Raw genomic sequence first — 17,423 nt, 5'->3', positions numbered from 1 at the left:
AATAGGGTTGCTACATACCACTCTTAGGCACAACTTCTAAGGGAGAAGAGCACCATGCTCATTGATTAAAGTCTCCTTCCTAATTATGAGTGTGTGCGTGTGTGTGTGCGTGTGTGTGTGTGGTGTGTGTTTGTGGGCATGCACACACATGCACGTGAGAAAAATGTGGAAAAACACACCTGAACGTGTTGACACTGGATACTTGTGTGAGAGAGAATTGTTAAGATTCTAATTTATAAAGAACAGGATTACTTTTATAATAAAAATCAAATGTCACATAAAATTAAATCAAGTTAGACTAGTGAAAGCTGACCTTAAAAATGGGAGCTGTTTAATTAAGTCTCCTGCCTGTTTATGCCTCAGTTGAGCTCTGCTCTAAGACCAGCTGCTGGCTCAGTGGTTGAATTGTTCATGTTCTTTGAGGATTGATGATTCCCCAGTCACAGGATAATTGCATAACCTAACAAATTGCTGGGCTTTGTGTTTTTCACTACCTAATCTCCCTTATTTCTTTATGCAGACTAGACTCCATGCTATGGAAGTAAATCGAGCAGTCTCTTTCTCACAGGAACCTAAGCCTAGAGATAAACTCAGATTTTTTTTGAGGCAAAAAAACTTTTAAGATTTCATGTTTCGGCAGGCATTTCCCCATGGATCAACCCCATGGAGAAAATGGGAACCAACAAGCACTTTACCTAAGGGTTCTGACAATAGGGTTGCTACTGATCACTCTTAGGTCCAACTTCCCAGGAAGAAGAGCACATTGCTCCTTTGCTAAAGCCCCCTGCTTTATTAGAACAGAAAGGTCTCTGTGTGTGTATGTGTGTCTGCATAAAAATCAGAGAGGTATCTCAGGTTGCAAGTGTATGTCCTGCTAGTCAACAGTCAAGTGAATTCTGGGGTAAATTATGTGATCAGCTTTTTCTCCAAGAAGAGGAAACACATACAAAAGTGATGAAAGAGGGTCAAGGAGAGGCCAACTTGCCATTTATTTAGGAAAGCTCTTGGGGCTTTCAAATCCTAAGGAAGCTTATCTGTAGTTTTTTATGTGTTTGTTTTAGCATGCCTCTTGTTTTGGTGGCTCGAAAATCTGGATTTAATATTAGAATTGATTTAGTGTTTGGTCAACTACATTTGTGCTTTGAGTTCTGAATTTATAAAACATAAAATATACTAATATGACATCTTGCAACTTACTTAGAATCTGACTTTAGCCTAAAAGCCAACAGCAAAGGCTCTGAACACTCACCGGGAACCTTATTCTTTAAAATTTGATGAATTGTAATTCTTCGAAAGCATGAATCCTGCATTCTCTCTATAAGACCCACATCAAGAAGTCTTAAGAGAGAGAAACTTGGTTTGTTCCTGAGTTGCCCATTCGCCAAAAGAAGTTGTGGAGGTAACTCTTCTCTTTCTCAAGTTGTTGTACTTAAGCTCATGTGGAATTTATTCATTTGAACATGCAAAGTGACTTCTAAACCCTTTGATCTCTGGCTTTCAGATCATTGACGTGGAACAGCTGTAAACAGAATGGTTGCTTGACCACTTAGAAAGCTCATTATTCAGGATAGAAATAAGTAAAGAGTTAGGAAACTCACTTCACCTCTTTTCCTTCAGAGGTGAGCAAAAATATGAAGGAGTAAAAATATTTTTATTGCAAAGTTTGTTTTATAATCTGTCACTCACATTTTAATCAATAGGAAAATTGTCCTGAGTGTAACAGCTAAACTTCTGAAAAAGGGTGAGGAGATGGAAGAAAAGGATTATTAATAATAACAACTATCTAGCAGTGAGCCAGAAACTGTGCTAAAACCTTTTTGAGGTTATCTTGCTGTATCTTCCCCACAAATCTATAAGGTCTGTACTAGAATTATTCCCATTTGACAGATGATGAAACAGAGGCTGAAAAACTGAGAGACATAGTGGTTTGCCCAAGGTTCCCCAGCTAACAAGTTATAGAGCTGTACTGGCTTGCTTGCTTTTTCTTTCTTTCTTTTTCTTTCTTTCTTTCCTCTACTTTTTTCTTTCTCTTTTCTTTCTGTTTTCCCAACTTTTTATTTATATTCCAGTTAAGATCTAGTGTAATGTCAATTTCTCTTTCTTTCTGTAAGTAGAGTCACCATACAAGGCAAACTGGGATTTAAGCCCAGCTTAAATCTTGTATCCCAATTATTAATGGTGTTCCCTTTCGATCTCAAAAATAGATTCAACAACAAATTATACGCTCATTCTGTTTCAATATTTTTCAATCTTGATACTATTGACATTTGGGGCTGGAAAACTCTTCGCTGTGGGGTGCTGTCTTGTGCCTTATAGGGTGCTTAGCAGCATCTGTGGACTCTGCCCATTAGATGCCAGAAGAACTTCCACCCAAGTAGCAAAACCAAAAATGTCTCCAGATGTTGCCAAACGTCCCCTGAGAAGCAAAATTGCTCCCAGCTGAGAATAACTGCTCACAAAATTTAACTACAAAAGGAAGATCTATTTGTTACGGAATATAGACTGTGAACTGAACCTACTTCATACAGTGGCTACCATATGCCCTGCATGCATAAAATTTTATTTCCTGGGGGCATTATTTGCCCAACTGGAGAGAAGAGCAAAGGCTAAACACGTAATGAATAAGATGACTGGAAGGCTCTAGGGATAAAAAATTGGTTTGTTGCAATTCTTACTAGAGAAGACAGAAACAGTGTATTGGGAAGTGACCCCGAAGCCTCCTGACTGCCCTTTCTAGTAATACTGTAGAGTCTGAGTCTTGATTCCATCGAGCGTTTTGCCTTAGTGATAAACACAGCCAGGGAGATAGCCAGAGAGCGATACTCTAAGAGTCATAGTGCAAACTTCTTCAAAAATAACAGCTAATGATAATCAGCGTTCTATTTTCTCCTACTCTTATACTGAGAAATGACCACCATTTCTTTCATACCACCATTTTCCATTTATTAGCAATAACAGAATAAATACCAATAGCACCAATTAAAAATGAATCCACATGGCGTGTTTTATCCTTACAGCTGTAATAACTAGTAACTAACATGGACTGGAAAGCACTTCGCAAATGTAAAAAGTGCTGTACAGATACATCATAATTATCATCATTAATAAATTAGCCCGATTCTCCTAGTATTCAAAAGGCACGTAAGGTCAGATACATGGGTTTCAGTGGGGCAAAATGATCACAACCTACAATGTAGCAATGGTTCACATGTGTTGGCAACAAGTTTTACCCCATGCAATCCTGCAGAGCTGAAGTTACACACCCTTCAAAATATGGGAGAATGAAGCTAAAAGCAGACAGAACAGGCTTTTTTTTTTTTTTAGATTTAATGTTTTTGTTTTAATAACAGACTCCTACCTTTTATGATAACGTTTAAAAGATAATGTAATTAAACTTCTAAATTGTACATTTTAACAAAATTAAAATTTCTTATTTAAGGTGACAGTAAATTTTATTCTTCGCTATGAGCTGATATTCCAGATGTCATTATAATTTCAAAGCATTCTGTGACTTCAGAGAGGTCAGATTGGTAAATTTTGTGCTTGCATACCCTCAGGGAATAACCACGGTATTCATTCCAGAATTGTTACTAGAAAAAAACAGCTCTATCTATTCCCTTGCCAGTGGGAGTCTTGGCAAGAGACAGCTCTTGGCTGACCATAAATAAAATTCCTTGAATCACCAGTGTCTTGATTTAAGAAAGAAATTTTACTGTGTCTTTCATACACAAAAGCTGATTAACAATGGTTAAAAAAACACTACTCCACTTTTTCACAGGTGTACAAAAGGAAATATAATGGAATTACATTCAACAATAAAGCTTAAAGTTCACTCTAGGTATAGTTGCATTAACATTCACATACACAAGCACAGAGTAAGTATATTTCAGGAGTCTTATAATAGCATACAGCATACATATGGGAGATTGATTTCAGGTAACATCATAGGTGTCAGCAAGATTAGCAATTCAGAGTGTTCTAAAAAAGGAAAACTAAACCAAAGAGAAGGTGTGGGCTGGCACACCAAGACAAATCACAGAATTCGAGGATTGGAAAGTCGGCTCACTGTGTGTATGAGAAAACAATTATTTTTCTTCAATTTCGGGGTCTTGATATATAGTTGGCTAGAGAAGGTACTGTGTATTCAAAGTGCACGTAATTGTTTCTTAGAAAAGAGACAGAGAAAGATCCTTTTATTTAGTAATTAATACATGCAAGAGGCAGCCCCAGAGTGACCTGAAAGAGTAAAGCTGTGATTGGCAGGTGGCCGGTATAATACAGATGTTTCAGGCAATTCTCTTAAAGCACTTCTGTAGCAGCAATGATCATTTAAATGGCTGTAGACTGGATTCTCTTTTGAGGAGTTGAGGGGGGACTCGTCATATTTCTCTTTAAAGATTTATAGTCATAGATTTTCTCTTTTTTAAATAAATCTATCAAACAACAAACAGCATAAAGTGAGGTGTTGGGGTTTTCTTTTGCTTCTGCTTTTGCATATGTGTTGGAAAAGGATCTAGCCTTTTCATAAACATTGTGTGCAAAAGAATTTTTGATAAAGTGAGCACAAGGACGCACAGCAAACACATCAGATCTGCTTCTGGTGCCCTGGTTGGCCCCGTTCAACACTGAACTGTTGGCTTGTAGGTGTAATGCAGGTTTTAGGCATAATGACACCACAGCCAACAGACTTGAGGATGCCCAAAGCCTTGTCGGCAGGGGTGGTTTTGTCTGCGAGAGGGTGGCCACTGCCTCTTGAGTTGTAAGATTTAGAAAGTCTGGTCCCTTTTAGTTCACGTTCCCCCTGGATTGGCAACTCCCACTGTTTCTTTGCCTTTGTTTCCCGGCCCTCCTTGCACCAACTAGTCTCATCTGGCCCATCCCAGCCAATGTCTGGCACTCACACGCCCACGGTAACCACACAAACCCAGTGGCCACAGACACCCAAGCTGCTCAATCTCAAAACCTTTGAGCCTGCCCTGCAAGTGTCATCAAGACAGGATCCCCGGAGCACAGGGCAGAGAGTCCAACCTCTCACTGGCGGGGCTGGGAAGCTTCTCCTTTGCGGCGGAGGAGAAAGGAAACTTGGGTCTGCTTTTTAGGTTCTGAAAACAAGCCAGAGTGGAGAGAAAGAGTTAACACCAGACTTAGTAAAGCTTTTAAGACAAAACCTCTTAAATGTGATCTACACAGACACAGGGAACTTTCTGCAGATTTCTGAGGTCTATAAGAGAGGGCTCATGGAGACAGGAGAAGGGAGTGGGGAGTTGCTACATGGGAGAGATTTGCCATTATTACAAAAACTGGCTAAGTGGCTTGTTTCCATGAGATGACCTCACTGGTCACTGTTGTCAGTCGTGCTGTTCCCTTTCTCTTTTTTTTCCTGGGTCTTGTTACCCTTCTTCTTTTTCTTCTTTTTCTTGGTCTCCTCCTTTTTGCCGAAGGTTATGAAGTCACTTTTGTCAATTTGGCTGTTAGCAGGCTCCTGCCGGATGGAGATGATTGCAGGAGATCCTGGGATAATGAATTTGTCTGGCAACTCACCGGGACCAGATTGTTTGGGGTTGCCTGGTCCGTATTTAAAGGTCCAGCTGTTGCTGTTGACACCAGCACCCACTGGAGGGGACACTTCTCCTGCCTCTGGTTCTGAAAGACAAAACATCCCAAGTCAGTAAGAGTCAGCACACGCCTTCCAGGTCATGCTAGTGGGTAGAATACAGGGGAAGCTGCACAGACAACCCTGGCTCCCCCGCCCCCCAAGAAATCAGGGCTTATTTCTTTGAGCCTGAGGGCAAGGTCAGTGTTCGGAAACAATCAGGAAGGCAGATTTTCTCACAAGGGGTCTGGAGGTCTAATTTTCTAGGGACATATTTTTGGTTCTTTGTGCAGAATTTCCTAAAGAATGTGGTCGTGATTATTTTGCCAGGGAATGGGATGGAAAATGTACTGGGTTAAAGCAGAACAGGCAACAAAAGAACTAGGAATAAATTTAATCAAGGAGGTGACAGACCTGTACTCTAAACTCTAACATGTTTATGGAAAAAACTGAAGAAATGACACAAATAAATGGGAAGATATTCTGTGCTCAGGGGTTGGAAGAATTAATATTACTATAGAGTCAATGCAATCCTTACCAAATTTCCAATGGTATTTTTCACAGAAATAGAAAATCTTAAAATTTGTACAGAACCACAAAAGACCCTAAATAGCCAAAGCAATCTTTAAAAAAATTTCTTGTAATGTTTATTCATTTTTGAGGGAGAGAGAGAGAGCGAGAGCATGAGTGGGGGAAGGGCAGAGAGAGAGAGAGAGGGAGACACAGAATCCGAAGCAGGCTCCAGGCTCTGAGCTGTAAGCACAGAGCCTGACGTGGGGCATGAACCCACTAATGGTGAGATCATGACCTGAGCCGAAGTCGGACACTCAAATGACTGAGCCACCCAGGCGCCCCAACAGCCAAAACAATCTTGAGAAGGAAGAACAAAGCTGGAGACATCATGCTTTCTGATTCCAAGCTATATTACAAAGCTATAGTCATCAAACAGTATAGTATTGGCATAAAAACAGACACTTAGATCATTGAAACAGAATAGAGGACCCTGACGTAAACCCATGCATATATGTCAATTAATTTACCACAGAGGAGGCAAGAATATACAGTGGGGAGGGGACATTCTCTTTAGTAAATGGTTTTGGGAAAACTGGACGTCTATGTGCAAAAGAATGAAACCGGACCCCTGTCTTACACCATGCACAGAAATAAACTCCAACATGGATTAAAGACTTGAACATAAGACCTGAAAGCATAAAAGTCCTCAAAGAAATCATAGGCAGTAAGCTCCTTGAGGTGAGTCTTTGTGAATCTGACACCAAAAGCAAAAGCGATAAAAGCAAAATAAACAAACTACACTACGTCAAACTAAAAAGCTGCTGCCCAACAAACTAAACCATCAACAAGATGAAAAGGTAACCTACTGCATGGGAGAAAATACTTGTAAATCACATATCTGATAAGTGGTTAATATCCAAAATATATAAAGAATTCATTCAACTCAACAGCAAAAGAATATACCCTCTGATTTTAAAAACAGGCAGAAGATTTGAATAGGCTTTTTAAAAAAGAAGACATACAAATGGCCAAAAGGTACATGAAAAGTTGCCCAGTTATCACTAATCATCAGGGAGAGGCAAATCAAGACCACAGTGAGATACCATTTCCCACTTGTCAGAATGGCTGTCGTCACAAAGACAAGAAATAACAAGTGCTGGTGAGGACGTGGAGAACAGGCAACCTGTGAGCACTGTCGGTGGGAATGTAAACTGGTGCAGCCACTATGGAAAACAGTGTGGAGATTCCTCAAAAAATTAAAAATAGAAATACCATACAATCTAGTAATTCTGGGTATTGTACTTCTGGGTATTGATCCAAAGAAAATGAAAACACTAACTTGAAAAGATATGTGCACTCCTGCGTTCACTGTGGCGTTATTTACAATAGCCAAGATATGGAAACAACCTAGGTGTCCGTAGATGGAAGAATGGATAAAGAAAATGTGGCATGTATTGTAAAAATGAGTAAAGAAAACCTCATTTAATGGAGTCAGGATGGGCACCTGGCTGGCTTAATCCATGAGCATGTGACTCTCTCCATCTCTAGGTGGTGAGTTCAAGCTCCATGTTGCAAGTAGAGCTTACTTTAAAAAAAAAAAAATAATGGAGTCAGGAAGCCTGGAAGGGGGATCTCTCACACACATACCACTCCTGGAAGCCCGCACTACCAACAAGAAGAAGGAAGGTAACTCTTATCTTGACAAAGATACTTTTCTCACAGGACTTTTATCACCTGCTTGTAAGACAAAAACAGGACAATCTCTCCCTGCCCCAGCAACAACACAATAACCACCACCTGAAGCCAAAGAGAAACCACCACAGATGTCAGACTCTTGGTCTTTTCCAAAGAATTTTGATCAAAACAACCCTCCCCAATTTCCTCCTAAAACCTAGTAAGAGGTGACCTTTCCTTAGTCTCTTAAGACTTGCCTGTGGTTTACCACCATTTGTCCAAATTGCATTCCTCTGCTATTCCCTAATAAACTCATTTTCTTGGCAAAATAACTGGCGATTTTATTTATGTTTGACAATATATATAATGGAGTATTATTCAGCCATAAGAAGAATGAAATCTTGCCGTTTGCAACAACATGGATGAAATTTCAGGGCATTATTCTAAGCAACATAAGTCAGAAAGAGAAAGACAAATAATGTATGATCTCACTTATGTGTGGAATTTAAAAAACAACAGTAACAACAAAACCAAAAACAAAAAGCCAAGCTCATAGAGACAGAGAACAAATTAGTGGTAGCCAGCGGCAGGAAGGGGACAGGTATGTGTGAAATGGGTGAAGGTGGTCAGAAGGTACAAACTTCCAGTTATAAATAAGTCACTGGGATGTTAACATACAGCATGGTGATGATTGTTTTTGGGTTTGTTTGTTTGTTTGTTTGTTTTTTAAAAAGCATCTCTTTTCTTCCTTTCTCCCTTTCTTCCTTCCTTCCTTTCTTTTTTTAAAATTCTGTGCCAACAGTGTAGAGCCTGATGCAGGGCTCAAACTCATAAACCCTGAGATGATGACCTGAGCCAAAGTTGGACGCTTAACTGAGCCACCCAGGCACCCCAATTATTTTCTTTTTTTAAACTTATTTATTTATTTATTTTGAGAGAGAGCATGCGCAAACAGGGGAGGCACAGAGAGAGTGGGAGAGAAAATCCCAAGCAGGCTCCCCACTGAGAGTGCAGAGCCCAATGCAGGGCTTGAACTCACAACCCTGAAACTATGACCTGAGCTGAGATCAAGAGTCAGACTCTTAATCACCTGGGTGATGATACTGCTTACTTGAAAGCTGCCAAGAGAGATCTGTAAGTTCTCATCACACATACATACACACAAACAAAATTCTTTTGTAACTATAGTGACAGATGTCAATTAGACTTAATGTGGTGATCATTTTGTAATGTATACAACTATCAAATCATTATATTGTATACCTGAAACTAATATAATGTTATAGGTCTATACCTCAGTAAAAAGAAAAAAAAATATTATTAAAGAGAATCTTTTTCATAAAAAGAAACAAAGAACCAAAAGTCCTGAGGTTGTAAGAGCTATTGTAAACAGGGCATTCCCTGGAACAATTAGTGCTGTTAATTAACTTTTTGTAGTCTTTCTACAATGAAAGAAGCCCTGGGCATTTGTTATTGTAATCACAAACTGAAATACTTGAATCTCATTTTGGGTAGACACTACTGTTTTCTCAAACCAGTTCTAAGGACCTCTGGGGTCTCCTGAGTTCTCTGTTAGAATTTTTTAAATGGAGGTCTCAATAATGATGGTAACATAAAAGGCAGCTGTAGACATAAGTAGATTCTGTGGTACCTGGACAACACCCCCGTCCCCCGACTCCCCCAAACTAAGAACCGCCAAAGGATTTCAGAACCTTTGTCTGCAATTATACTCAAAATACTTTAATTGTCTTCAGGTAATGGGTGAAAAACCTAAACCAGAGGTACATGATGGAAGAAGGTGGCGGGGGGAGGCAGGGAGATAGGGGGAGGAAGAAGGAGGAGGTTGGGTGGGGGGGGAAGGAAGCAGCAGCAGCTGCAGCATAAGCAGCAGCAAATTAGTGTGTGATTACAGAAAACTTTGGCTACAAATGTATTTTGACACCTACTTTGTCCAAAACAAAAGATGAATTAGTGGAACCAACTATTTGATCCTAACTGTATCACAATAACCTTGAGGGGTGATGGGATGAAGCAGAGAAGAGATGGAAAGATGTGTGGGTATAGAGGGATGCTACCTAGTATAGAAGAATGGAATCCTGTTGTAAATATAGTCCTGTTTGGGTAAAGCACTGGGAGCCAGACTTACTTTCCAAACCCAGCCCCCTCCCTCAGTGTGCTCAGAGTCTAGTTGAGACAGACACTCAAGCAATTATAAGGCAACTGGATAAATGCAATCACCAAGGTACACAAGAAGTGTTATGGGATTCCAGAGGAAAAAATTACTAATTATACTTGAGAAAGTCAAAGGAGATTCCAGAGGAGAGATGAAATTTGCCCTGGGTAGGGGGAAATTATGATGTATCCACAGGGGTTTTCAATGCAAGACCTCCCCAAGAATGTAGCTGGAAGACACATGATAAAGGATATGGATGACTTCTAGAAGAGTAGAGGTCAGATCTAGAGAGGAAGAGTAATAGTCTTTCTGTGTAAAGTAATCCCAGCGGCCACGACACTGAAACCATTTGACATCACAGTAGCATGCATGTATCTGACACTGCTCCTGGGCTGGAATCCTGAAAAATTCTGCAAGATAAACCATTTACATTTAATTACAGTTTCAGATTCTCTACATCTGCCATTTCCATCTCCCGACCTGTCACTTACCTATCTTCTCTCATTTGGCATTCTTAGACACTACTTCTCTAACACTGCTCATGTCAAGCTCACTAATCACATTATTGCCAAAGCCAGTGGTCACATTTTAGTCTGCAATGTAGTGAACCTCTCAGGGGCATCTGTCCGCCGCTTTGGGAGACACTTGTTTTTATGAGTTCCTTATCAAACCATTCTCCTCTTTTGGCACTGTACCTTCTTCTTTCTCTTCACTCCTTTCGAGGTCTCAGCCATGTCCATCAGTATATGTACTGTCCAAATATGCTGATGAGATATAGATTTATATTTAGAGACTGTATCCCTCTGTGCTCCAATCTCATGTCTCCAAATGCCCATCCTATATCTATTCTTGGAAGTCTCATGGGACATCTCAAGCAGAAAGAACTCTAGATTCCTCTCATCTATTTCTTTCTAAATCTCTCCAGTCTCAATAAATGGCATTCCATTCACCTTAATGCTCAAGCCAGAAACTTCCATTTTTTTTTTCCCTATTCTCCATTCTCCACTTAACGTATATCAAGATCTGTCATTCCTGCCTCCTAAATATACCTTGACTTTGTCCTTTTCTCTCCATATGAACTGTCACTACCTTTTTTTCAGGGCACCATTACCTTGAATGTGAATTATAGCAACAGGCTCTTCCTTGTCCAGCCTGCTTTGACTTTTGCTTCTCTCTAGCCCTCCACCCAGGAGCCAGAGTCATCTTTACTCCTTAAGTTTTTCTCCCTTTTTTAAAAACTGAAATATAGCATACATACAGTAAAATTCTTTAAAAATAGAAAGCAGATTACATCACTCCTCTGCTTAAAATTACTCAGAGGCTTTCTACTGCCTTAACAAAATAATAAAAATCAAACTCCCTAACATGGTATATAAGGCCCTTCAATAATCTGATATTTTTTATTCTCCAGTCTCATCTCCAAGACTCCCTCTCACCACTATCCTCTGGCCACACAGGCCTTCTTTTGGGTCCTCAGACTCCTCTTGGGATTGTTTTTGCCTCAAGGCCTGTACGCACACAGTTTCCTTTTGCCTAGAATGATCTCCCCTCCATTCTTAGCAGGACTCCTCATTCTTCAAGTCTGTGCTCAAATGTAACCCCCTCACTGAGGTGTTCTATGACCCTCCCGGCCAAGCAGCAATGTCCTTCACCTCCATCTGTCACTGTAACATCCAGAGAGGCAGAAAAGGTATCTGCTTCATTCACCACTACCTAAGCAGAGTCTAGCACAATTCCTGGCCCATAACAGGGGTTTAAATAAATACTTGCTGGGTGGGTGAATTCAAGGACTGGTAGGAGAAGCAGCAGGCCCTCCAACAGATCCAACAGCCCTCCACTGACTGCACTCACTGCTGCTTGTCCCTAAAGACAGTGAAGTGATGTGTGTAAAGTGCTAAGCCTGATCGCCAACACAACGTAAGAGCCCAATAAATTGAACCACATATGGGCAACTATATATGGCACAGCTCTTGGGGCTAGGAAGGCAGGTTAAGAATATATTGCAAATTTAGCTCAAGTACCAGCAGGCAGTAGGGAAAAGAAGCAAGGAACTTTCATCTCTCCCCCAAATCTCTTTCCCTACAACATGCTTCCCCTGGCAGAGTGAACTTTACAGCTCTGTGGACACGGGGGCCACGGGTGCTTTTTCTCTGAGACTAAGACTAATTTCTTTAGCCATCGGAGATAAATCTGCAACTGAACTCAGCCAGAATCTGCCTGTTTACCTTTAACATACAGACCTTGTCCTTGAGAGATGGAGACAAAAGCAAGGCAGGTGTTTAAAAGCCGGGATTTGTCATCTAGGAAAACTGGGTTTCAATACCACTCTGGGGTCTCTCACATAGCCCAGGATGGAAATTTTTCCCAACCACAGCCAGGACTCTGCATGAGGCCTCAGGACTGTCATCTGGAGATGCAGAGCTCAGAGATGTCTTTATCTTGCAGAATTAAAGGACATTAAAGGCTAGGTCTGTTGGACAAGGGAGCCCCTCACAGCAGGACTGCTAAGAGTTAATGAGTTTCTTTTACATGTCACTGAGCTTCTCGGCCTTTGCGGGGAGTCTTGGTTGGTCTGACTCAGCCTTAACTCCAAGAAGCGATCAGAGATCCATTCCAGTGCATCTTCCTCATATCCAGCTTCTGCAGAGCAGAAGGAAATCTGGTTTCTAGAGTCCCTTACAGACGATTGTGACTAACCTGTTCTGGTTCATGTGTAAGCAAACATCTCTGAGGGCTCATTCAGGTGAAATAAGAGCTTCAGAATCTGACGAACAACACTTACTGACCTCCTAATCTTGAGTCCCTCTTGACCAAGAGCACTAAAGCCCCTTGGCCATATTCACCTATAAAATGCTGTGACTTTGGGGGCAGGATCAAGGAAATACTCCCCTTTAAAGAAGATGAGAAAGGAAGAGATACCAGGGCCAGTACCAGCAAATAGTCAATCCAGGGAATGTTTCCTCTTTTCCTTTTCCCCCTCCTGTGACTTCCCACAAGTCCCTCCCCTCTGGTCCTAGGGAACCTAGCTCACTGGCAAGGCCAAGACTGACATGAAGTCAAGACTCCATGGGGGGGAGGGGCACCTGGGTGGCTCAGTCAATTTTACGACTCCTGATTTTGGCTCAGGTCATGATCTCACAGTTGGTGAGTTCAAGCACAGCATGGGGCTCTGCACTGACAGTGTGAAGCCTGCTTGGGATTCTCTCTGCCCATCCCCCAACCCCCAGCATCTCTCGCTCTCAAAATAAATAAAAAATAAATAAGCTTTAAGACTCTATCAGAGCCTAGAAAGGGGATTTCAGGCATATACCAAGCAGGTGGGGGTCTGGATCCTTAGTCAGAGTCCTTCCCTGACATTCAGATTACAAGCCAATGGGATTTAAAAGCTTTAATAGAGGGGCACCTGGGTGGTTCAGTCGGTTAAACGTCTGACTTCAGCTCAGGTCATGATCTCACAGTTTGTGAGTTCAAGCCCCACATTGGGCTCTGTGCTGACAGCTCGGGGCCTGGAGCCTGCTTTGGATTCTGTGTCTCCCTCTCTCTCTGCCCCTCCACCACTAACGCTCTGTCTCTCTCTCAAAAATAAATAAACATTAAAAAAATAAATAAATAACAGCTTTAATAGAATATAATCATAATTACAGTAAATGGTTTTGCCTCCTCCCCTTTTTTTGGTATTGGCTGATTTCTCCACCACAGGTAGGAATACATTTAAAAGTCAGAACAGGGGCGCCTGGGTGGCTCAGTCGGTTAAGCGGCCGACTTCGGCTCAGGTCATGATCTCACGGTCCGTGAGTTCGAGCCCCGTGTCGGGCTCTGTGCTGACAGCTCAGAGCCTGGAGCCTGTTTCAGATTCTGTGATCCTACCCCATTCATGCTCTGTCTCTCTCTGTCTCAAAAAAAATAAATAAACGTTTAAAAAAAAATTAAAAAAAAAAAGTCAGAACAACATACATATTTTTTAAAATGCATAAAGATCTCCAACTTAAAAAGCTGCCCTCTGGGGTAACTGGGTGGCTCAGTTGGTTAAGCATCTGACTTCAGATTAAGTCACGATGATCACCTTCCTGTCTACACCACAGGATCTCATGGTTTGTGAGTTCAAGCCCCGAATTGGGCTTTGGGTTCTGTACTGATAGCGCAGAACCTGCTTGGGATTCTCTCTCTTTGCCCCTCCCCCACTCACACTTTTTCTCTCTCTCTCAAAATAAATAAATAAACTTAAAAAAAAAAACAAAACAAAACTGCTGGCAGCTTTTTCTGCCCACAGGTCCTGTCCCCATACTTTAATAAAATCACGTTTTTGCACCAAAAACAAAAACAAAAAACAACAACAGCAACAACAAAACCCCTGCCCTCTGAAGGTAGCTAGCCACTTCATTTAATCCTATAAAGCCACCTTAGACACTTCTCTTAGGCACTGCCCAGGGTCTTTTTTGGCAACAACCAACTTTACTGTTTTATAAAGGAACTGTGGCCAGAGTTTGGCCTCGGGGACTGGGAATGAGTGGGTTTGCCAAAGCACATAGTGGGGAAGGTCCTGAACAGAGTGCAGCAAATGCCAGCCTTGTGAACTCACCCCCAACCCTATTCTGAACCGCTCTGGGCAGTCAGCTGAGGCCAGAAGAGATTTTTCTGATTTACATTAATTTTCCCCAACAGAATAACACCAAGTCATTTTGACCAAGGATAGTACTTTGAGGAAAGCTCTTGGAGGGTCACAGGCTGGAGTATGCTTGGGGGGGGGGGGGGTAGGGGGGGTCGAATTCTCTTTTCCTCTGTTCACCTTGCTTTTTGCTCTTCTGAACTTGAGAGCTTGCCCTGACCTCTATCATTCATAATACAAAGTCCTGGGCAATTTGCATAAGTACTTCTGAAACAGTTTTCTCATCCATAAAATGGAGATGATCACCTTGCTGTCTACACCACAGGATTCTGGATGTATTTAACATTTTCTGTACTCTTCCTATGTGCGTGGCACAGGCTAAGCAGACCTGTGTGCAATGTAATTTCTGCTCCTCACAAGAACCAGACGAAGTAAATATTGCCAATATCCATGTCTGTTTTATAGGTATGTCTGTTTTATAAAAGAAGAGACTAAGGATCAATGATCTCCCAGTTACTTAGTGGAAGAGCCTAGGACCGGATGGAACCTAGGCAGTCTTAACTCCACCACATGCTGAGCTGTACCTGAAGGCCCTTTGAAAACCCTGAAGCATTATACAAATGTAGCGATTACTTTGGTAGATGTGTTTTGCCACCATTTGAGAGACAGAGATGCAGGCAGGAACCCCTAAGCTAGAATCAGCTGAAAGAAGAACAGAGGCTGGGGGCGGGGCATGGATGAAGCAGTGACAAGCTCAGGAAAATCACAGCCCGTTCTGCAGGTTTCAGCCCTCCCCTTACCACCCCATTCATCCCTTTGTTTCCATCTTTGGGATTTAGTCCTAAGGTTAATAAAGAGCCTCCAGAAAACCCATCATTTTGATTAAAGCCCGGGCTATCTTTCCAGACAGCACTCTGGAGCCTGCCTACCGCCCACTCCGCTAGGTCAGTGCAGCCAGCAAAAGCTATTAAATGATTACAGCCATTTCCGGCCCAGCTAGACAGCTCCCCTGGATTGCTCATTCTCTGGCTGGGGTTGCCGCTGCTACTTCTGGCTGCCCAGGGAAAAGTCACAGCACAGAAGGTTCTGCAGATTCTGGGTTTGCAGGTGAACATGCAGGCGTTCTGCGCAGGGACATCCCACTTCTCCCCCTTCCTTGACTCCTCTCCCCACCGGAGCCTGCCACTATAGCCTCAAGCAGCTCCGATTTTGTTTGCACCGTCTTAAGCAACCATTTCATCTGTCTCTCGTGTGTGTGTGTGTGTGTGTGTGTGTGTGTGTGTGTGTGTGTTTTAGCAGAACCTAGCAGATTGTAGAATCATACATGCTCAGTCTGACCAAAAGGCAAAAACCATCCGCCATCAAACCTGCTGAAAGACCTGGCTGTAAAGCATCCCTAGCTCTACCCCACCCCCATCCTACCATCTGTGGGGCTGTGGGCTGCCCGAACAAGCTCCGCCTCCTCTCGCTCACTCAGCCTTTATGAATTGGGCAATGTTAATCGGAGTAATTACAGCCCACAAAACACAGGAGAACCGCAGTCTGCAACCCAAATCCTGTTCAGGATCAGAGAGAGGGGGAGAAAGCTCCAACCACCTGGGCTAGCATTTCCACCATTTCTCCACTACTTCCTAGGCCTTCAAAAGTCAGTGGAAAGAATTTTCCGACGAAACAAGACAATGTAAAAATACACTGCGTGTTCTCTGTTAGGACCTGAGGCTCTATAATCAGAATAGTAGGTTTAAATATGGCTACAGCGTATATATTATGTGATGTCTAGCAAATCATTTAGTATCTCAGTTTTCATGTGTAAAGGAGATAATAGCACTTCATAGGGTTTTTGCAGGATTAAATGTAATTATCCTTATGGAATATAAAACAGTGCATGACACAAAGTAAAAACTCATTACATTTTACTTGTTAGTAAGATCAGAGGAGCAGAAGATTCAGTCACTTAGGGAATACTGATAAATTGCTTATTAAAGGTCAAGCATTTTATGAAGCATTTTGCATTTGCATTTATATGTATACACACACACACACACACACACATATATTCCCTATAATAAGTAATAATTATAAAAAATAATTGTTATAAAAAAGGATTTCCGGGGTGCCTGGGTGGCTCAGTGGAGCGTCTAACTCTCGATCTCAGCTCAGGTCTTGATCTCAGGGTTGTGGGTTCAAGCCCCACATTGGGCCCTGTGCTGGACAGGGAGCCTACTTTGAAAAAAAAAAAAAGTTTTCCATTCTATAGGTAAGGAACTGAAGGCTTAATTACAGCAAGGTCTTTTGCCCTGAATCACACAGGGATTTGGTAATAAAACTGAAAAATTCTTTTGGCTTGGACTCTCCAGCTCAATAATTGATTTGTTATTATTATTTTATTTCTGTGAAGCCTTGGGGATGAGGGAGGAGACAGAGTTGAGCTCACTCACAGGCCTAGCAGTCTGACCCCTAGAGTGGCAGGGAGGGGATGATGTGAGTGAAGCCAGACGGGCTGGTCTGAATCCACTCCCCAGAGAGTGACACTCCTGGGTGAACCGCCTGCTTGGGGGGTTGAGGGGGGCAGTGGCTGCGTGATCTGGAAGGAGATTTTGTGGCTATTTGTTGCCTCAGGCCACAGCTGGGCTAATTTTCAGTAATTTTGGAGCGGAAGAGATAAATACAGTGGCATATTTTTAAAGCCACAGCTCTTGCTTTGTGCCCAAAATAACTCTACCATTTCTAGGTTAAGAGTATAAAGACATCATGTGCTGTGAACACAGATTCAGAAACTGGAATGGCTGGTTTCAAATCTTCCAAGCTCTCCGCAGTAAGCCAAAAAAAAAAAAAAAAAAAAAAAAAAAAAAAAAAAAAAAAAT

The 17,423-nt window shown here is 41.8% G+C and overlaps 1 protein-coding gene across 3 annotated transcripts in view; it reads right to left on the bottom strand.

The window, feature by feature from the left end:
- Window positions 1-3,690: 3,690 nt before the first annotated feature.
- LOC125934882 (protocadherin alpha-C2) overlaps window positions 3,691-17,423 on the bottom strand; it is an 89,899-nt gene continuing 76,166 nt past the window's right edge. For 2 of the 3 annotated variants that reach the window (XM_049648488.1, XM_049648487.1), the window contains exon 4: window positions 3,691-5,643. In XM_049648488.1, the coding sequence (XP_049504445.1) occupies window positions 5,333-5,643 (311 nt within the window). In that variant the 3' untranslated portion in view covers window positions 3,691-5,332. The remainder of the gene's footprint in view (window positions 5,644-17,423) is intronic. The other variant, XM_049648489.1, reaches the window with a different exon arrangement.

Source organism: Panthera uncia, assembly GCF_023721935.1.
Source record: "Panthera uncia isolate 11264 chromosome A1 unlocalized genomic scaffold, Puncia_PCG_1.0 HiC_scaffold_17, whole genome shotgun sequence".
NCBI classification, from domain to species: Eukaryota; Metazoa; Chordata; class Mammalia; order Carnivora; family Felidae; genus Panthera; species Panthera uncia.
This window is presented reverse-complemented; position numbering and strand designations above follow the sequence as displayed.